The sequence below is a fragment of the Mchenga conophoros genome, linkage group LG3 (genome assembly GCF_057382185.1).
Source record: "Mchenga conophoros isolate Kocher_MC1m ecotype Shallow Benthic linkage group LG3, M_conophoros_male_GT1.1, whole genome shotgun sequence".
Lineage (NCBI taxonomy): Eukaryota > Metazoa > Chordata > Actinopteri > Cichliformes > Cichlidae > Mchenga > Mchenga conophoros.
This window is the reverse complement of record NC_140528.1, coordinates 19,941,220-19,964,545: the sequence shown is the minus strand read 5'-3', so window position 1 is coordinate 19,964,545 and position 23,326 is coordinate 19,941,220. Positions and strand designations below refer to the sequence as shown.

The 23,326-nt window shown below is 42.0% G+C and overlaps 1 protein-coding gene across 1 annotated transcript; it reads right to left on the bottom strand.

The window, feature by feature from the left end:
• Positions 1–4,879: 4,879 nt before the first annotated feature.
• Positions 4,880–8,801, bottom strand: LOC146577596 (neuroligin-2-like). The gene is made up of 4 exons (XM_085267682.1): positions 8,763–8,801; positions 6,848–7,128; positions 6,014–6,322; positions 4,880–5,708 (listed from the first exon to the last, which is right to left on the bottom strand). Exons 1-4 carry the CDS (start codon positions 8,799–8,801, stop codon positions 4,880–4,882), a joined length of 1,458 nt encoding a protein of 485 aa, XP_085123808.1.
• Between the last annotated feature and the right edge of the window lie 14,525 nt (positions 8,802–23,326).

Below are 23,326 nucleotides of genomic sequence, written 5' to 3'. Positions count from 1 at the left end.
ACATCTTTGTTTAGTAATGGCCCAGATACACATTGGCACATAGCAGGACCTCAGTGTTTATGAGTATTCTTCCAGACTTAGGAATATTAATAAAAGGAGCATCTACATGCCACAAAGCTGATGAGAACCACACATGTCTTCCAACATCCTCAGATTTGTGTTTTACAATTAAGAGGAACTTTGCATAATGTTTGCCATATGCTCAAATCCTCAAAGGTCTATTATTTTTCATAGTTTGTCCTTTCAACCAAAGTTAAAAACTTCTGCGGACATCAGCAGTTTATTCTTTTGCAATGAAACTCTTAAAATTAGAACATTTCCACCAAACCTGGGTGGGTGCTGGAGCTCCAGGAAGGAAAACTCAGAAGAGGAGGAAAAACAGTCCAAAGAAACAGTTCAGGAGGCCAACCGCATGGCCATCAACTGAGACAATTCAGTTCAGGAGGCGTTTCTCCCGTTGAAAATGCTACGTCCAGGTGAACAGAATCACCCTTTTGGGATTTCTACCACGTATTTATCACTAGATTTACTAAACCTGCACAAATTTGCGTAACTTCCCTAAACCCAACACCCCCTAGAATTACTGGCTTTTTTATTTTCTGGTGCAAGTCCCGAGGTGTTAATCACCCCTGCTGAGATTTTCACAGGTCGTCAGCTCATTTCTCCTCCAGCTTTTGTTGTGCAAACCACCCATTATCCTTGAGGCCTGGCACATTTGCATTTGCACACTCAGAGTTGCTCAGATCCAAGTCAGGCCAAACCTCTGTGTTACGACTTTCAGAAATGCCTGCCGTATCTATACAAAATATCCCACACATTGACTGACCTGCAAATATAAAAGACACACATTCACACCTTCCTTGAGTCTCAGCACAGATCTTCCATTGTTCCATTGTCACTGTGTATGTGAGGGAGTGGCATTGCTTGACTACAGCACAGTGCTGTGCATAAAAGCAGACCGACCCAGACGGGAGAATCATTTCTTGTTCGCATTTCTGAGAACGCACATCAGGATGGCCTCCGTATCACTGCCACGCAGGAAGAACCTCTCCGCGCAACAGGCTTTGGCTTTGCTTCAGAAAATGGACGAAGCAGATTCTGATGGAGGAGAGGTTTCATTTGTCCAGCAGGCCACTGATACCTCCTCAGAAGAATCTGAAAAGGAGACGGAACAAGAACCCAACATGCCGATGTAGCCAGATGGGCTACTCGCCTTCCATTTTTTCTTCTCTCATTCTCTCTCGCTCTACCACCCTCGCTCTCTTTCCGCTGCACTCGCTCCTTGTATCAGGTGATTGGGTTAATTGGGAACCCACCTGCACATTGATTGCAGGGCGGCGCTAGCCCGTATAAAGCTAAGCCGATGTTTTGTTGGATTAATCCCTCCTGAGCTTCTGGTGCGATACAGCAGTAAATGCTGGCGTACTGCGACGGACTGGATCCTATTATACAACAGAAAGGACAAAGTGTGGCTCTAACAGCTGTTGAACGCACACAGACTGTGATGTTCTCCACACGTCACCCATCGCTCTGCACTTTTCGAGCATCCAACTGTTTTTCTGCTACATAACATCACTGCAGGAGAAAAACAACGGACAGACAGACAGCACAGTGTGACACGAGCAGGTCAGACCACCTGTGTGATCTCATGAGTCTGTGAGGATATGAGGCATCTTATGGTATCAAAGCCCTGGAGTCTGTCAAACATGGCTACATGTAAACACTGCTACAGGTGAGCTAACATTTAACTGACTGCACTTTTTTTCTGTCTCAGTTTAGGTCATTTATGTCCTTACTGCGAATCACTGAAAGGAAAAGCTGGCTTTTATCGCTCTGATGTTACGCACATCATGCAGCACAGATTCATCTCTGATCACAAGACTCATGTTTCAAAATAAAAGCGAGCTAAGGCTTGAAAAGAGGACGACGACTTTATGACAATCGCAGAGAAAAGAGCAATGAAACGATTTAAAACTTGATGAAAATGTTTTCTCTCACTGAAAACTAGCAAATCCTAATAAACAGCATGACTGGCCCTCTGCTGTGAGGGGGCTTCAGTGGAGATGACTTCTGCTACAGCGACCTTCCTGCTACCGGATGGTCACATGATAACGATCAACGTTATGACAAAAATCAAATAAATGTCGAAAAAACAAAGACAAAACTGATCGGTGGTAAGGATGAACTCATTTGAAACCTCAAGCTAACGGCCATTTTTTCTTCTCATTACAAACTGCACCTGTTGTCTTTTGTCATCACAAAATAAGCATATCATTCATTCACTCCAAAAAAAAAACAAAACAAAACAAAATAAACAAGAAACTTAATATTTACAAATATTTTGTCTGTTTTTTTTCTTACACTTAAAAATGTACAGCTCTGATCTTCTTCCAGATGTTTCGACTCCATCCGTCTCCCAGTTTGGTATTTTCTTCTCTGTCCAGTGACCTCAGAGTGAGCGCTGAATGTGCCACAATGGCGCCCTCTAGTGTTAGCTTATAAAACAGACAAGGAGAAAGAACAGAGCCGAATGAAAGGACTCGTTTGTGTTCTCTCCTCTGCTGTAGCTGTGTGGTGCTGAGGTTAACTACACAACCCCTCGCCACCTCCTTATACACAGGAGTGAGTACAAAAGGGTTCGTACGGACGCATCAGCCGGCCGTCCTTCTGCTCGACACTGTTAGCTGAAAGATGATCGGATCATCCTCTGTCCTGTATTTAAGGCTGAGAGTCTTTGTCCAGTCTCTTTTCCACAGCTACTGTCCACAGCACTGATCCACCTGCAGCACAGCCCCACTCAGTTGTTTTATGATTTACATTGTGCACGTTTCCCTTCCACTGAGCTTACAAAACCTCTGACAGGAGAAGTCAGGCATGTGTTTCCCCCACCTCCCCTTTTAGGCAGTAATAAAATAGAAAACAAACAATCAAACAGGCTAAAGCTAGAGCACAAGCAAAGACAGCACCGGTGACTAAGTTCTCCCATACTGGACGTACGCTACCACGTGGGCTCAAACAGCAGCACATCAGCTCAGTTTACATACTGTTGACATCTTCATCAGAGGATCAGCAGGGAGCGCTGCTGAGCTGCAGTGGTCTCCACCAGAGTGACGGAGCAGGAATCACAAACAGCACAAACCCACCGTGTTGTTTCCACCCTGTTCAGGAGATCTGAGCCCCCATCCCTTTTTTTCATGTTGCAGCTCTGCACTGCAGGCCCTGAACGCCTCCCGGTTACCCTCAGTGTGCTTAGAGTTTAATTTACAACCGACGAGCTCACAGATCATCTGCAGGCAGGTGAACGAACCCTTAATGTGAGGATAATAGCAGAGCTGAACTGAGGTCAGAAATAGTCAGGAACGGTGTCGACACAGTGAAGTCAGCTGTTTGGGAATTTGTCTGATTATCAGTTTGGGGGGGGGGGGGGGGGGTCAGTGTTAAATAACAAAGGCGGTGTAGGATGGAGAGAGGAGGAGGGAGGGAGCAGTGATGATATGAAGTCAGAATACACATGTGGCAGACATAAGCGGGTCAGACAGGAGCAGCATCAGTCTCTGCTCTGTTTTGTTAATAACGTAGAAAAATAATTTTGTACAATCAAGCTACATCGACGGACGCTTTACCTCACGTACCCTAAAATGAAAAAGTAGTGACAGTAAGATGGAGGCTGCACATGACACCATGACTGAGTTCACAGCTGTTGCTTTGATTCTAACGTTTAAGACTTTTGGCATCGACTCCGTTTTAATAAATGAGTGCTGGGAGGCGTCGTTTGACTTCAGGAGCTCCTGCGATGCTCCTGCGATGCTCCTGCGATGCTCCTGCGATGCTCCTGCGATGCTCTTACTCTGCGGGAGAAAACCAAAAACCAAAAGTAGCAAACATGGAGCGATATGACTCGTTTAGATTTTGGGAAACGTGCATCGACAGGTACAGTGTCCTTTTCCCCGCGTCTTTAAAAATAATTCATGCATAGATCCCCCACTGAGAAAACCCTTTTATATACTTTCTCCTTTGTACACATTTTATATAGAACTATATATAATATCATTTCTCTATATCTATATTTTCAGAAAAATTCTTTCCACACAATAAAAAACAACAATTAAACAAATGCTTCAAACAAAACAACAAAAAGAGAGAAGATGGAAGAAAGAAAATCACGACTGAGGCCAGTTTGGCACTTTGTCATGAGAACATGACAGAACTCTGTTAGTTGACGGTAAATAGCGATACTCTATTTTTCTTTGGTTTTTCTTCTCCCTCGATGAGAAATGAAACACAGCAGTACTTACTTGGCACCTAAAAATGCTGGTAGAATGAAAGATATCAGTGTTTTCATAGTTATATGTTTAGTGTACGCCTCCCCCCTCCAGACTGCTCAGCAGATCGGGAATTTTTAGAGAAGAGCAGGAGGGAGGCGTGTCAAATGAGAGGAAGAGAGCAGTAATAAAACACGGATGTAGAAAAGAGAAGCATAATGTGCACATAACACACAGGAGATGGAAAAAGAGATGACGCCAACGTAAAAAAGAGAAAACAGCGAGGAGCGAGAGAGCATTCGTCCCTTTGACAAATGTTGGAGGTCTTGAGCCTGGAAACAGCAGACCGTCTTTGAAAACAGTATCTTTGAAAGATCTGAGTCACCCACCCCAAACTGCTCATCTGCTGCTGGACACTTCAGTTGCACCTCCACATGCCACCAGTGGAGGGAGCTGCCAAGTTTCACAGCACATGACGCAGCAGGTGTAGTTGCTTTTGGAGAAAGAAGAGAATAAGAGGACAGAACGAAGGCCCAGGTCTAGAGGCCTCCCTTCCAGAGCGGAAGCAGAGCCAGTGTTCCTGGTCCCTAGGTGGCGCTGTGTCGGGCCTGTCCCTACTATACCCTGGTGGTGGAGTGGGGGTGGGGCAGGGTGTTGTTGTGGCCGGTGGAGGGGAATGTGTTGAAGGCGTGAAGAGGCTGCATGCTGGTGATGGTGCTGGGGATCACGGTGATGATGTATGGCGTCATCAGCGGCACGTTGTCGGGGGCGCGGCGCAGCGCCAGGGTGTAGTCGGGAGGGCAGGCGGGCCGCAGGATGTCGTGGGGTCGCAGGGGCTCCATGTCGTGGTGAGCGTCGTGCTCCCAGTCCTTCATCTGCAGGGACATGATCTCCTCCTCCTGGCTGTGAGCCAGGTCGTTGGCGGGGCCGCCCCGCTGAGGGGACAGCCGGTGCCGGCGCATCTCGTGCCGCTTGTCACGCTTGTAGTAAAGGGCAGCGAAGGCCAGGATGTTGAGGAAGAAGAGCGACGCTCCAACTGCAACTGTCACGCTCAGTTCGGTGGAGTAGTCGCGGGTGTGTCTGGGAAAGAGGTCCTGGGGCGGGCGCTCTGAGCCCTCGGGCTCAGGATCTGATGGGAAGGTAGGGTAAGGATGACGAGTGGTTCGAGGAACGTTGTTTCTGGGCCTCATGGTGCCGGGGTCACGGCCTGCGGGGGAGCGCGTAGTGGTGGGAAAGAGCACGTCGTGCAGGCTGTGAAGATGAGGGACTAATTCCAGCCAAAAGGCCACTTTGTTAGCTCTGTAGTTGTCTCTGACACGAGGTTTCAAACCGATGTGAAGGTACTGCTTGTCCTTCCAGTTGAACTTGGTCCAGATGACCTCCTCGAAGCGGTTGGGCTTGGTATGAATGAACTTGGTGTCCTGAGGGACGGGCAGGTTGGGGTCCCTGGTGGAGCATAAAGGTTAAACGTTTCAGTTCAAAGTTATATTCAGTCTCCATTATAAGTAACATGTGGCATCAATACACTGAATACAGACAGGAGGCCCATTCTCTGTGCAACCTTTAAACTATCTAAGACCAACCGGCTGCTCTGGGATCTGGATGCTTTTGGTGAACCAGTATGTTCAATTCTTCAAAGCCACACGGGAATTAAACTAGCAACCTAGATTCAAGTATTCAACATGACTAGAAGGCTGTCAGAGAACATACAGTAACGTGTACAGTTTACACTACTGTGACATGAGGCCTACCCAGTCTTTGCGAAGTTAGTCCAGTAAGTCATGACCACAGCGCTCAGCATCACATCGTTCTTGGAGAAGTTGCACGGGAGCAGGTCCGTGGCACCGATCATCGGTACGCCGAACACGTAAGGTATCTCGTCTCCGTGCGCGGCGTCGGCCCACTCGGGCCGCGTCTCGGTTTGGCAGTGGTGGTAGAACGTGTAAAAGTAAACTGGGGACTGAAACTCAGCATGGAGTTTGGCAGTGGCCACAGCTGGTGCCACCCACTGGTGGTCCGTAAACAGGAAGTGAGTGAGAAATCTAGAGAGGAAAAAAAGTCTTTCTGATAACAGAAGGAGTGACAGGCAGCAGAGAGGAAGCATGACTGCATTATCCAAACATGTCTGTACTGTGACTGTGGTCCGGCTGTGAGGGGTTCGCAGGCCGATCTGTCAGAAACACCGACACTGAGATTGGGAGCCGACTACCTGGGGGATGATAGCATTACTGCCCACAGAGCCTCAAAGGTTAAGGCGCAGACACGCCGTGATGTGGATGAGTGGCTCTCTTTAGCACGCTTGTCTTGTTTGATGCACTTCACTGGGCTCACATGTTACTGATTCCATTCTTTACTCGCATGTTTTAAACGCTTAAAGCACTTTCACAGCTTTTTATATTCTTTTGAAAATTCATGTGAACTCAAGCTGTCAGAATTGTAATGTAAGCTTTGATAATTGTCCACATTTGTCATTTTGACGATTATCCGTTTATTTTAATGAATACAGCAAACAGAAAAAAACGAACAAATCAACAAACGCGGCTCCTAATGAGACAAAACCTGATGATGCTGCAAAATGCAGTTACGTGAGAGGAGGCTGTAAAATGGAATAACTGAAAAAGTGGCAGTGTACAGAGGTGGCGTCCTCACCCTCTGGGTAGCCGTAGAGGTTGTCAACAAAGTTGGAGATGGTGTAGTCGAACGCCGCAGCTGAGATGCCGTCGTTGTCCTCACTGTCGTCCACAAACTTCAGCCCCTCTCCCTGGTTCACTCCTATCAAGATGTCATAGTTTAGGAGCTCCCCCTGGTGGAGCAAATAAGGAAGAACATGCTGAGTGCTGGAACAGAGCCTGTGTGCATCACAAGTCTACAACAGGAAGTGCAGCTGAAGCACAGCTTTGTGAATTGGCAGCATTTCATTTCCCAGTGAACAAAATAAAGATTAGCTGTTGCCATGAAATTCCTACTATAAACTGTAAATACTGCAATATATGCAGGGTTCATACACATTTTTAGGGTCAAATTCAAGCACTTTTTAAGCACATTCAAGGTCAATTTTCAAGCTTTTCCAGCACATTACCAAAAAAGAAGCATGTTTCACTTTGCATCACCTCAGTAAGACCTTGTAAAAATTTAAACAAATCATCTGAGGTCGATTTAAATGTCTTTTGTTCCCCTTTTGTTAAAAGAGCAGCACACAAAAATACAGAAAAAGGAAACGGTTGCCTTACATGCATATAGTGTACAAACTCAAAAAACACATTCCTCTTAAAAATGCGCAAATGTGAACAAATCAACTTGTTAGAGATCTTCATCTCCACTGTAAATAAACAACAAGCCAGAGAACAAGAAAACTGCACCAAACACCACAAACACCAACAAATTAATGTCTTCTCATCAGACATTGAAGCTTCTTTCCTGTGTGACATAAAAAATAAGAGACAGATGTTTGTTTGTTTTTTTAACTAGTTAAGCACCCACGTTCAGTCATCCACCCATTCACGCACACATTCACACACTGGTGATGTAGCTACAGCCACCCTGGGGCGCCACCAGGCCCTCTGACCACCACCAGTAGGCAACGGGTGAAGTGTCTTGCCGGGTGAAGTGTCTTGCCCAAGGACACAACGACCGAGACTGTCCAAGCCGGGGCTCGATTACAAGGCGAACTCCTAACTCTTGAGCCACGATCGCCCAGTGGGGACATGGGGACATTTCAATTTCCAGCAGGAAGCTCCCCCTTTTTGTTAAACCCTTTAGATCAGGGGTCGGCAACCTGCGGCTCTTTAGTCCTTATAGTGCGGCTCCGCGTGGTTTGTGAAAATAAATTAGCTGAAGTGTATTTTATTTATGTTAGTTCTTTTTTTAACTTGTAGTTCTAAATTGGAAGATTATTGTGATTTTGCAATATACAAATAAAATTATATTTTCTTATTTTTTCATCGCTCAAAATAAGCGTCACACTCGCGGAAGCCGGTGTACCCGGCGAAACGCCATGCATTTATCGAGCCTTTCAACCCCAGATAGGCCAATTATGGCTCTTTGGCTCTTTGGGTCTTAAAGGTTGCTGACCCCTGCTTTAGATGAACAGAGTTTTTTAATTAAATACATAATCTTTAATAAATGTTCTCTTTTATAAAAAGTAGGATAATTAAAAAAACTTTTATTATACCTCTATTGAGTAGAAAAAAAACTCGTGTTTTCTGTCGTCTGTTATATAATATTAGTGATGTTTGTGACAATTAATTTCTTAATCGGCTGGACTAACCAATAGTCCACAACCAGGAAACACTGAAATTTTAAGTTAAGTTTGAAAACAATTTAAAAAAAAATACCCCATTCCAAAATGTCTTGTGACAATCTCATTGGCTTAGGGAGTGATGATGTCATAGATCTTAAGAATCTTAAGTCCTTTGATGTTTTTCCTTAAGTAGGGGTGAGAAACAGCAAGTTTTAGTTCGTTTCAGCAGCATCTGTGTTTGCAGCCTACAAAACGTTCACCACAAGCTCTTCAAAGTCATCGTATAGAAACTCCAACATGTTTCCAAGGAAAAAACAACCAATTCAAAAAGATTACTGTTAGGTATTTTGATACCATAGTAGCATTTACAGGATATTGTTTTATACAGGAAAACTGTTACTCAATAAGGCCCAACTACTAGTTGTTTTTCTCTTTCTCTGTGACCCAAGAATTAATATGTAGGACTCACAAGCTGGTACCCCAAGGTCGAAAACACCACAGAGATGAGACCACTTCCTTACTCCCATCCTCCCTTTTTCTTTATCTCCTGGAAAAGGCTCGTTAAAGGCTAGGTGGTTTGTTTCAGAATTCACTAATGAAAGAACTCTGTATTTTATGTCTAGGAGTGTATTTTGCTGGGATGATCATAAATTATAGCTGAACTGATAAACTACACACAGGATACTTCTTTGCTCACAAGGCAGGAAGACGTTTCCTTATTTAGTCTGTACCGGTTTGAACTGGGAAAGCTGACACACGAACCTTTTTTTTCATCTATATAAACTGCTGTGTATCAAATAAACCTTTGAGTCGATTGGGAAGGCAACCTAAAGCAGTCTCTGTTTTCTTGTTCTCCCAAGCTGCTCCCGGCGCTGTAACTAACCCAGCTGAACGGCATACCTGAGTGTTACTTTAAATAATTAGGAATCTTAGAAGGAAAGGACAGAACTCTGCTTATCGCTCACGCCACGGAGGAAACCCGGGAAGGCAATTTCCTTCAATTTTGGTGTCAGAAGTGGGATCCCTGACAGAAGGTAAATATGCGTCTTTCATATTTATATAAAGACCTATTATACCTCTCTCAGTGATTGATCCATAAAGAAACGGGATATGCTGACGAAGTTTCACTTAGTGATCCAGAGAGATACACTGACGACTTCCTCAGTCCCCGAATAAAGTAAATTAACCCTTGTGTGGTGTTGGTGGACACAGGAAGTTGCCTGTTGTCTTGAATATTTTAATTTTGTTTAAAAAAATAATAATAATTAATTGTTTAATTAAACGTACGTTAAAAAGTGAGAAGTTGCTCACTTAGAAAAGTGACACAGAAAGTTGCCTGTTGTCTTAAATACTTCTCGTTAAGTGAGAAGTTGCTCACCAAAGAGTGACACAGGGAGTTGTCTGTTATCTTGAAACGTACGTTAAAAAGTGAGAAGTTGCTCACTCACAGAAAGCTAGTAAATAATTAAATTTAATTTTGTTAAAAAAAAAAAAAAAAAAACGAAAGAAAACTGAAAACGGGTCTCACAGACCCGATTACCATACAAGGGTTAAAAGCAGTAAATTAAAAGCAGAAAGACACAGGAAGTTGCCTGTTGTTTTACGAGAAGTTGCTCGTTAAGCGAGAAGTTGCTCGCTAAGTGAGAGTTGCTCACACAAACAAAAAATTGCTAGCAATAAATTTAAAGTGACCTCAGCTGTGCCGCAGCGAAAATACTAACCTAAATCCTCCTAGCGTGTAAACCCCTCTGGAAATCACTGAACATGGGTCAGAATAATTCAAAGACCACAGACAGGTCCGATAAAAAATCTAAAGTACCTGTAAAACCAAAAATTAATAAAATACAAAATAAAGTCTCAAATAACGGCTCAGTACAACTCCCATTTCCGGTTACGTGTAACCTACGTCCGCGAATCGGTGAAGACGTCCATGATCACGTATCCAGAACATGCGGGAGTGCTTATGTGACTGACTTTGTTTACAACTTAAGAAGTTCAATGCATTCTAATTTCTTTTCGGAGCCTTATCCCGAACGATTATCGCCAGAAAACAGGTCAGTAGAAATGTTGAATATCATTTGTGATAAGAAAAGTAGTCTGCTTAAAAAGTCCTGTAGAAAATATATGATAGAATGCCGCGACGTGATGCATCAAATGTTACCGCTATGGACAAAAGGAGGGTAAATAATGACAAAGTCGCCGATTTCTTTAAGAATCTAAAGAAATTCCTGCTAACAATGTCCAGAGACAAAATTGACTTAAATGCAGTAACTATGTGTAAACAGAAGCCTGATGAATCCATCCTAGTATTCATAAAACGCTTTATGCACTGTTGGACAAGCTAGAGGTGCAAATTTAGCTCAGTTTTCCAGCAGCCGCAGACACCCAAAGCAAAAATGAATTTATGTATTTCATTTAACACAAAGGGTGAAATGTTTGCTGACACTGATAACAGCTTATGTTTTCTCTGCCCTATGTACCGACATGATGGAGAAGGAACATCCTCTGTGTCAGCTGGACCCTCAGCAGAGAATGAACTCAACATCCTTTTTGTCCGGTACTCTATGTCACACACTGTGCCAAAAAAAACGTGTACAGACGCCACTAACAGGTAATCCCATGACTGGGAGCCACACTTTTGTTTCTCTCACACTGTTCAACAACATGATAACTGCTCACACAAGTGAAGGTCAAACAGTGATTTTGTTACATAACTCAGACATAGGTTACGAAATATGTCGTCACATAGATCTAACCTACCCTATCCACTGTACTATTTCTGCACTTACGTTGCCAGCTGAATACCAGAATATGACATTGTGGTCTAAAAGTGAGAATGATATAGGATTTATTGACTGTACACTTTATCACGTACACCTATTAAAACACAACAAGCAGTATATGTCAAGCAGCATCCCATTTCCACGGAAAAAGCCGCAGCCCTAGATGTCATGATAGGAGATTTATTGACTACAGGAGTAATAAAGCCTACAGTATCTCCATATAATACTCCTGTCAATCCTGTGCCAAAGCCTAACAAACCTGGCGTATGGCGTTTCATACAAGACTTAAGGCAAATTAATGCAGTCAACATTCCTCTGCCACCTCTCGTTTCAGATGTTCACAGCATATTGACATGCATTGCATACACATTTTACCGTGGTGGATTTATGCTCCGCTCCTTTTTCTCAGTACCTGTGACACACAGCCGTTATTTGCATTCACACATAGAAATAAGCAGTACACTTGGACTCGTTTGCCCCAAGGCATGATAGACAGCTCTGCTGCTTTCTCAATGGTGCTTCACTCCTCCAGGGCTGCACCCTGATCCACATGTGGATGACCTCCTCCTCTGTGCTGAAAGTGAAAAACTGTGTCAAACTGCTACACACATGCTTCTCCAGCACCTCCAAAAGACTGGCCACAAAGCATCAGCAAAGAAAATGCAGTACTGTCAGACTTCTGTTCAATATTTGGGATTCACACTGTCTCACGGAAAACGTTCCATGACTGCAGACAGGGTCAAAGCTGTGACCTCTGTCCCTCGTCCCACTACACAGAAGGACATGTCGTCCTTCTTAGGCATGGTGAACTATTGCAGACAGTGGATACCAGACTGTTCTTTTCATGACCACATTCTGCGTGAATGCTGCAAAAAAGACAAGCCTCCTCGAATACTGTGATCCACAGAAATGACTGTCTCTTTCAATGCATTACAGGGAGTGCTGACCTCCGCCACTCAAAGGTGCTGCCTGAATTGTTCAGGAATGCCGGCCTGCCTGAGGGCAGTAGCAGCTTGCTCTATCATGATAAGGGACTGCGAGAAGCTCACACTCTCACATGACACTATTCTACACACCAATCACCAGGTCACGACCATTATAGCAAACATAACTACACAACATATGCAAATCTCACTATAAAAGCGAGCAGCACACCTGATTCGCCAGCACATTTATTGATCCTATGCTGTGTTCTTCTGACCGACAGGATGGCTCAGACAAGCTTGACGTTCATGACTGCATGACACGTATACAGGAATCCACAGCACCACGTCCAGATTTAGAGCAAACACCTATCTCAGACTCAGCCACGGTTTATGTGGACGGGTCCTGTTCAAGGCCGAATGACAACTCATTTCTTTGTGGCTATTCAGTGGTAACAGTGCCTGACATCATACTAGAGGCTCACTCATTACCATTTCACTCAGCACAAAAAGCAGAGCTCATGGCTTTAATACGCGCCTGTGAGCTACATTTGGATAAGCATGTGACGATTTACACAGACAGTCGCTATGCATTTGGCGTTGTGCATGACTTTGGCACATTGTGGAGACAGAGAGGATTTAGATCTGCTGATGGAAAATAAATTGCTAAATTGTGATTTTGTTCAAAGACTTTTTCAGGCTATACAGCTGCCATCGGCCGTTGCAGTTGTAAAAACGAAAGGACACAGTACAGCTGACACAGACGAAGCAACAGGTAATGCCTTAGCAGACGTGACAGCCAAGGCTGCAGCTGCATCACAGCTCCCACCGCCGCAGGAAGTATTATCTGTGCCCCTACAGCTGCCACTTGTTACACTCCCAGACTATTTAGAAACAAATGTTGATTTAAAATTCATACAAGAGCAAGCCTCTGCATGTGATTACACCTATTGGGAGAATAATGACTGTACCTTAGATGACAGAGATGGCTTATACGAAATCTTAAGGGTTTGATTGCCCTCCCATATTCCCTGGTGCCAGTCCTTGCCCGACATTTTCACTGTGTGGGTCATGTCGGACAAAGAGGGGTAATAGGGGCAATAAAATCAAGATTTGTAATTGAGAAAACATCACATGCAGTAAAAAGCATATTAGCAACCTGTCTAACATGTGCGCGAACTAATGTAGGTAGCTCAAAAGCGAAACATCAGCATTTACCACAACCAGATTTTCCATTTCATACATTACAAATTGATTTCACACATATGCCAGCACAAGGAAGCATCAAGTACTTACTGGTAATAGTGGATCAATTTAGTAAATGAGTAGAAGCTTATCCAACCTCAAAAGAAACTGCAGAAGTAGTCTATCAAAAGTTGAGCAATGAAATAATACCCAGATTCGGAATACCTCACCAGATTAACAGTGATAGAGGATCTTCATTCACATCAGAAGTAATTCAAAAGTGTGCTAAAACTTTAATGACCTGGGTCAAATTACTTACTTAAGTCCTGTGTGAGATTAGAATGACTCAATCTGCAGTAACCAAATTATCTCCATTTGAAGTAAGACCATTTCCAACACCATGGTCAGCTTCCAGAGGGGCACCGCTAGTAGAAGGTGATGTATATTGCATTGTCCACTGATGTTCACAACCTGGTAGAAAAACTGAATAATAACTATCAGAAAGTTTGTCTCTCTCAGCCTTTCCCCTCCACAGTTCCACCAGTGGAGACAAGGAGATGCATGTTGGAGAAGCCACTAAAACCAAGGACTCTCTGGGAGGCCGCGCGTGTTCCAGCCCCCAGACTGTACTGGCAGTGACGAAGAACCAGCATCCTCACAGACGGACAACCTCAGTGGATTCATGCCAGCAGGGTTAAGACCAGCCCAATCGGACCATCTCAGGCGTCGGATCAAGTAGATGACATCTCAGGCGAGCCAGCGCCCGGAACTAGAGCAAATAAACACACACGGGTAGACGACATCTCAGGCGAGCCAGCGCCCGGATCCAATGTACACACACACAATCACTGATTAACACACAACGCCTGAAAGAACAACAACAAGGTACTCAAACATCCAGCAGGAACAGAAAGCCAAAAGTACCACATGATGTCTAACCTGATAAAGCCAGACTCATTCCATCCTGATAATGGAGAAAATGAAATGCCCATTGTCATCATACGACGCTTATTCTGTGTCTCTCGAACCTGGGACCAGGCCAGAAGACGACTGAAGAACTGTCTTTTTTATATATTTAGGTTATTAATCATATCTACTGCATTAACCTTAGGATTTTTATTTACTATTTCATATTGTAAAGTGCAACCCTGTTCACATTTCTGCAAGCCACATTTTCAATGATAACCCATATAGCCACTAGTACAGCTACTTCAATGTATTTGCAATTGGCACAAATTGACCCAGATTATGTGTCAGATGTTACCAATGATGTTCCTGATGTGTATATTGAACATTAGGTTGTGAACTATTACATTTTATGATTTGCTTTTTATATTATGTTATTACATTTGTGATTTTTCCTTTCTATTTGAGTTATTATTTTTAAAAATAATAAAAGAGGGGAACTGTTAGGTATTTTGATACCATAGTAGCATTTACAGGATATTGTTTTATACAGGAAAACTGTTACTCAATAAGGCCCAACTACTAGTTGTTTTTCTCTTTCTCTGTGACCCAAGAATTAATATGTAGGACTCACAAGCTGGTACCCCAAGGTCGAAAACACCACAGAGATGAGACCACTTCCTTACTCCCATCCTCCCTTTTTCTTTATCTCCTGGAAAAGGCTCGTTAAAGGCTAGGTGGTTTGTTTCAGAATTCACTAATGAAAGAACTCTGTATTTTATGTCTAGGAGTGTATTTTGCTGGGATGATCATAAATTATAGCTGAACTGATAAACTACACACAGGATACTTCTTTGCTCACAAGGCAGGAAGACGTTTCCTTATTTAGTCTGTACCGGTTTGAACTGGGAAAGCTGACACACGAACCTTTTTTTTCATCTATATAAACTGCTGTGTATCAAATAAACCTTTGAGTCGATTGGGAAGGCAACCTAAAGCAGTCTCTGTTTTCTTGTTCTCCCAAGCTGCTCCCGGCGCTGTAACTAACCCAGCTGAACGGCATACCTGAGTGTTACTTTAAATAATTAGGAATCTTAGAAGGAAAGGACAGAACTCTGCTTATCGCTCACGCCACGGAGGAAACCCGGGAAGGCAATTTCCTTCAATTACGCCGCCTCTCCTTCCTGGCGTGGCCGGCCAATTTCCCCAAATGGCTCCTCATCCTTCCAAAGGGCGTTAGAGGAGAGTAGAAAGGAAAACTACCTTCTCCAGAAAAAAATGCAACAAATTGAAGAAGACAAACTTCAACTGGAGGACAAATGTAGACGAATGGAAGCCCAAAATAAAGAGCTGGAAGAAAGACAACAGCGCCAGCCGGACATAAACATTATTAATGAGGGCTGGGGAATCAAGTTTGCTCAGACCCGAGAGCAGATTGTGCACCTCATTAAAGAAAACAGGCAAAAGAGTGCAGAACTAAAAGAAATGACCAACCAGCTCCAAGACAAGAAAACGATGACTGATAAGATACAACGGGATCTCCAATACATGGACCGAAAAAATCGGCTCCTCCAAAGACAGCTCCATGAAGCTGTGGAAGAAAAGAAAGAATTCCTCCAACAGAAGGAAGAGCAGGACAAAAAGCAACGAGACATGCAGCACGAACTGAAGAGCATGCAGGAAAAATACCGCATGCTGAAAGAAAGCCTGGATGAAACACTGCGCCAAAATAAAGACCTTCTTCAACAGAAAGAGCAACAGCAAGAAAGACTGAAAGAAGGAAAACGTATCGTCCAGGACTTTGAGTCTAAAAATCTAAAACTGCAAGAGTTTTGTAATCAGCTGGAGGACAAAGCAACTAAAGTGGAAGAAGAAAAGGACAAACTGGAGAAACGCTGCTCACAGATGCAGAGAAGGATCGATCAGATAGCGAGAAACAACTCCGAGCTCGTTAAGGGGATTTTGGTGGAATTCAATAACTTGAAGCGTGAAAACACTCAAATGCAGGCGCAAAAACAACAAGAAGACAAAATACATGAAGACCTGCAGCTCACGCTCCAAGAAATCCAGAAAAGAAACGAGCAGTTAGAAGACAAGCACAAAGAGGTCCAACAGAGAAATGCAGACATGCACAAGGACAAGCTGATACAGGAGGCAACATCCAAACAACTCAAAGACAAGCTTGAAGAACAACAAGCAACATTGGAAGAGGTGGAACAAAGATGTGAGAAACTTGAAGAACAAAACGCAGAAACCATCGATGAGCTGAGAAATCTCATCCTGGAGAAAAAAGCGCTCGTGGAAAAGTGCATGAAAAAAAAGAAAAAATGGTTCCACTTGTTCCGGAGGAGAGACGCTACTGCTTCCTCACCTGATGTAGCCTCGTCTTGCTCCACCTCTGTTAACCCCCCCAACCAGTCCCGGCCGTTGACTGTCCCCTCCTGAGCCTGGTTCTGCCGGAGGTTCCTGCCCGTTTAAAGGCAGTTTTTCCTCCCCACTGTCGCCAACTGCTTGCTCAGAGGGGATTGTTGGGCTTTTCTCTCCTCTGCCTTGTTTCTTCATTTACTTGTTTAACTTTTTTCATTATTACTTCATTTTACCTTGTTTCTTCATTTACTTGCTTGTTTAACTTTTTTCAACTTATCTAAATAATAAACCAATTAAATTTATCCTTTGAGTATTTTTCATCTCATCTTTACAGAATCTTTCCAAAACATTTTCAAACATTCAGATCTGTCTTTTATTTTCTTCTTGAAGCCTCATAAATGGTGAACTAAAAACCCGGAACATGGTTTGAAACATAGTTTCAGCTGAAACTGGCATAACATGCTGTGTGTGTGTGTGTGTGTGTGTGTGTGTGTGTGTGTGTGTGTGTGTGTGTGTGTGTGTGTGTGTGTGTGTGTGTGTGTGTCAGGATATCACTAGTTAGGTCATCATGTTTAGACTCATTCACTCCAAAATTATTTAGGCCAAATCTTTAAAACAGTGTCATTTCATACACATTTTCAATTCACTTCAATCGCACAAATGCAGAAATAATTATTTGCAGTATCTTATTTATTATGAGAATGTCATGCCTGATCATTTGTACCTACACCACCAAAAATGGGGGCAAAAGGGAGGAGATCATGTTTAATCGGTTATAAGAAAAGGTCAGAAATATAAGTGCCGACATGAGCAGCGTCCACAGAAACCTCTGACTCTCAGCTCAAAGCTCATATAAACCATTTCTACAACCAGCAAACAAACAAAGACACCGAACAGTTAAAAGAGCAGTGACGTCACCACGAATCTGTGGTCAGGTAATATCCATGTTTTGATTGATGATTTTCTGGAGTTAAATGTGAACCGAAGCATATTTTGGGTGTTATATGCTATTAAATACTTTTTAATTTATTTAAAAGTATTTAATAGCATATAACACCCAAAACATGCTGGGTGTGGAAAGAAAAAAATCAGAATTTCCTCTGTTTGAGTCACAGTAACTTTGACATAGTAACATTTGCAGTAAGTCCTAAATGTTCACCTTTAAAATCCCTCCCTCTGTTCATTTTGCCCACATCATGTTTCAGTGGTTGGCCTCAGGTTCTTCAGCTTCCTGACAGTCTGAAGTCAGCTGACAGAGTTTCACCTGCTAAATACACAGAAAATCTTGTTAAAGCCGCACAGTTTGCCCAACAGTAATATTCCCATTAAGCCCTTTCTAAACACTTTATAACAATGTGTCATCACTAAATTATAAACTTCTTCTCCAAATCTGCACGACTGCACTTAGTCACAGACTTTATTTAATTGTCCTGCGGCTGCTATCATATATTTTACCAAACAGTTCTTCTCACACAGTCACAGATATATTTCTCTCAATGCAAACTTCACTCATGTCTCAGACAGGAAACTTGAGTTTTTCTTTTTTTTCTGTCCCCACTCATTCAACTAATTTGCATATTGAGTCACATCTCGAGAGGTTGCCCTGACAACAGAAATGCATATTCAAAACATTGCTGCATAATTCAATTATTATTCTTTTATTTTTATTTCTACAGTCGTCACTTCTTTTGCTCAATCAGCTGGAAACCACTTCTAACTCACTATTTTAAACCTGCTTTAAGCTTCTAATCCCTGGTTGGTCCTCCCAGTCTCTTTTTCCTTGTCACAAAAGTCGCTCTATTGTCCTGCAACTTCCTGAGTTATTCCTCAGCTTCAGCCTTTAAGTGTGTTAAATCTACACCATTCAGCATTTATGTCATGTATTCACATTCATGAGTGTAAGCATGTCTTCATTGCGTGTATGTTGTGTGTTCATATTAATATTGAGTGTAAGCTGGTCTTCGTTGCCTCGATGTGTTTTTATAATCAGATTTAATTCCTGCATCTTTGCGCTGAACTGTGGATTCAAACTGTCTCACTTCTGATTCTCTCCAAAAATAATTTCACATGTGACAATTTCTACATGTGTGTTTTCTATTTTTCTATTCATTTATGTATTATTAGTTTATTTATTTCTTTATCTCTCTCTCTCTCTTACTTTTTTTATTTACCTTTCTGTTGCGATGCTCTGGATGTTTCTAAACCCCACAAATGCAGTCTCACTGTTCAACCCAATTTTCCTATGCTGGCATCCTGGCAGCTGCACGCTTGACTTTTCTCAGTTCATGGGCAGTTATTTTGCGCCTTGGTTTTTCCACACGCTTCTTGCGACCCTGTTGACTATTTTGAATGAAACGCTTGATTGTTCGATGATCACGCTTCAGAAGCTTTGCAATTTTGAGACTGCTGCATCCCTCTGCAAGATATCTCACTATTTTTGACTTTTCTGAGCCTGTCAAGTCCTTCTTTTGACCCATTTTGCCAAAGGAAAGGACGTTGCCTAATAATTATGCACACCTGATATAGGGTGTTGATGTCATTAGACCACACCCCTTCTCATTACAGAGATGCACATCACCTAATATGCTTAATTGGTAGTAGGCTTTCGAGCCTATACAGCTTGGAGTAAGACAACATGCATGAAGAGGATGATGTGGACAAAATACTCATTTGCCTAATAATTCTGCTCTCCCTGTAGACTTTTGTCTTATCGCCTTAACCTCCATGGTCTCAAATTCTTTAAGGATATAATTTCTTTTAACCGGATTAGGGCAAATTTCATTTATCAAAATATTCCTGATCACTTTGTTTGTAAACCTGCTGTCACCAAATTCAACTCCAGCTATGCAGAGCTGCCTCAGTCCAGGAGAAATTTTAGAGTGCACAATATCTTCTTTTATCATTGATCTCAAAGGGACTGGGATGGCTTTCACTGGGGATTTATATCTCTTAGCAGTACATCTTACATCAAATTTCTCACAAAACGTCTCATGTTTTAGTAAGACCCCATTATCATCCATAAAATGAGCTACAGCCCAAATCCCTTTAGATCTCCATTCATCCACGTACACAGATTTCCTACACAAACGGATATACCTGTTGTTCCATATAGGGGTGTTGTGAGGAGTAAAGCTATGTTTATAGATTAATTTCCAGTAGAGACGGACCTGCTGATGGAAAGCTGAGAGTTTAACAGGTAACGAACTGCAATCAAAGTCACAACGTAACAAAAAGTCTATTCCACCCATTTTGCCAAAAATCACATTGGGAATAATGTTCCAAAAGGAATTTTTGTTCCTAATGAAAGATCTTAACCATTTCAATTTTAGTACACCATTCATAACATCAAAGTCAGTGGCATTAGCCCCACCCTCTTCATAATTCTTAATCACATCATTTTTCTTTATATAATGACATTTGTTCCTCCATATGAACCTAAAATTAAGAGTATTTATAGATTTAATTAGTTTTGGAGGTATGGGCAGAGAAAAGGCTGGATAGATGAGTCTGGACAGACTGTCCATGTTGGTTAGCAAGATTCTCCCAAACAGAGTTATGTCCCTTTGCAGCCACATGTTTAAAATTGACTTACACTTTTCTATATTGGTACAGATATTCTTATTTTCTGTTGATGTCTTATCCTTGCAAATTACAATGTCCAGATACTTCACCTCTTTTTTGATCTGCATATTATTTATTGCTTGCAGGGGACACTCATGCAGAGCTAGAATTTTGCATTTATTAATATTCAGCTGTAGGCCAGAAGCTTTGGAGAAATGGTTGATCGCCTGCAAGGCTAAAGGAATCTGGTCCTCATTTTTTAGAAACAGGGTGGTATCATCTGCCAGCTGACTGATTATTATCTGTTCACCCATCACAGTTAACCCCTTAATGTGACTGTTTTTAATCAAAATAGACAACAGCTCAGCAACCATGATGAACAGAAGTGGTGAGCTGCTACATCCCTGCCTTATCCCTCTATTAACCTCAAACCTTGAACATGTACCATGTTCTAGCAAAACAGAGCTGTTAATGTCATTATATAGCATCTCTATAACATTGATAAATTCCTCTCCAAAACCAAAAGACTGCAGAGTTTTTAATATGAACGTATGTTCAACTGAGTCAAATGCTTTGTAAAAATCCAAGAACAGGATGTACCCTCTCTCTTGGATTAATTCACTGTATTCAAGGAGATCCAAAACCAGCCTAATATTGTTATGAATTAGTCTTCCTTTCAAAAAACCTGATTGTGTTTCACTGATAATGTTTGAGATGCCTTTCTTTAGCCTCTCAGCTACAGCTCCAGACAGGATCTTATAGTCAGTGTTTAGTAAGGTGATGGGTCTTAAATTGTCTAAAATTCTTTTATCCTTACCCGATTTAGGGATCAGGGTTATCAGCCCTTGTTTCATGCTCGGCATCACTTCTTTTTTCTCTATCGATTCCTTTAATGCATCAAACAATAAAGTTCTTAGGTCCTTCCAGAAGAATTGATAAAAATTAGTAGTGAGTCCATCTGTCCCTGGGGACTTGTTTAATGCCATTTTCATGACCCCCAAATCCAGTTCCTCAATTTTAAGCTCTGAATCACACAGATCTTTGAACGGCTTGTCAATACATGGGATGAGATTATGAATCTTATCAAAGAAACTATCAGAATCAGCTGCTGAATATTCTGAGGAGTACAATTTGGAATAAAAAGTGAAGACTTCCTTTTCAATCTTTCTGAAATCTTTACATTCAGTCCCATTTATCAACAAGCTTGAGATTAGATTTCTCTGCTGTCTGCACTTTTCCAGCTTACTAAAATATGATGAGTTCTTTTCACCTGCCTCAATCCACTTGGCTCTCGATCTTATAAAGGCACCCTGGGCTTTCTCTAGGTAAAGATCGTCTAATTTAGTTTGTAACTCCATCAATTTATTCTTCTCTTGCACGTTTAGTTTTTCTTTACTACAGCACTGAGTTATTTCACGAAGTAAATTACTTTCATATTCCCGTTTTTCCCTGTTCAGTTCTTTGCAGAATTTTATAGTGAATTCTCTGATTTTGAATTTAATAAGTTCCCATTTCTGTATATTACCCACTACTGAGTCATCATTTTTTATATCTGTAATTTTATGTCTAATTTTATCACAATACTTGTCCTTATTTAAAAGGCTGGCATTAAATTTCCAATATCCCCTGCTACTACGTTTCATCCTTGTTGGTTCTAAGACAAGATCAATGAAACAGTGATCAGATAGGGGTGCTTTGGAGATTTTAGATGGTGAAGTACACCTCAAAATGTCATCGCTCACTAACCAATAATCAATTCTTGACCTGCTTTCTCCATTAGGTTTAAACCATGAATAATTCTTAACTCCAGGATTCAAACTTCTCCAAATGTCTGTAAAATTATTATCACTAGAAAAGTTCTCAATAATGTTATTCTGTTGCCTCCTTCCTAAGCGAGGAGGCCATCTGTCCATCCATTCATCTGAGGTCATGTTCCAGTCTCCTCCTACTAGGATGTAATCTGTGGGGTGCATAACTTTAAACTCTGAAATAACATTTGTTAGATTTTCCAATAGACGTTTATTTTGACCTTCGTTATTATGTCCATAAAGATTTGTAACAATTAGAAATATACCTTCGCTCTTCAAGCTGCAGTTGACCAATGACCCTCACTATCAGCTTTATATGTTATAATCTCCCCTGGGAACTTATTAAAACAAATCGCCACACCTCCAGATCTGTTAGATCCACGACTGAAAAGAATCTTGTCTCCCCACTGATTAGCCCAAAAGGTAACATCGGCATCCACAGAGTGAGTCTCTTGTAAAAACAGACAGTGACATTTTTGCCCCTTGCAAAATAAAAAAAAGTGCCTTTCTCTTAACAATTTCCTTCAAACCCCGAACGTTTAATGAACCAAAAGAAATTTTTGAGTGAACCATAATAAGAATATGCTAAGAAAATAACTTTTTTTTAAAAAAAGAAAAGAAAAATATATAAACATGAGTTTAAATTGTAACACTTGTCACCAACTCAGTGACTAATAACCTTTAACTTTAAGTAGAACTCTTTTGTCCCATTAATAATATTCCACTGTATACAGTCTTACATCAAGTCTTTCATTCAACGTCGACGATCCTCCGTCCTTCGATGTATCCATGAGGACCCCGGAAAAAGGCCCGTTTCCCAGCCCGTCTGGCTTGTTCAATTTGCGGCCACAGCCGCCTCCTCTCTTCCCAGTCCTCCCGCGGCAGTACCTCAGCGAAGTGGAAACCCCCGTTCTTACAGACAGCCGAATCTTTGGTGCGACGCCAAATCTCCTCTTTCACGTGTCTCAGAGCAAACAGAATGATGATATGTCGGACCTTGTTCTCAATCTTCTTCCCAACTCTATGCACCACATCCACAGATTCTTCAAGCTTTGATATCATATCAGGTGCGATCTTGCCAAGAATTCCAATAACCAGCGATCTGACACCTTCATCTCTTTTCTCTTCTAATCCTTTAATCCGGAGGCACCACCTCATTTTGTACCTTTCTTGCTCTCACACTCTCTCCTTGAGATCGTAGTTATCTTTGGTCAACCGCTCGTTTCGTCTCTCCAACTCTTTAACCTTTTGTTTACATTCTTTCACCTCCTCCGAGTTGAACTGAACCGCT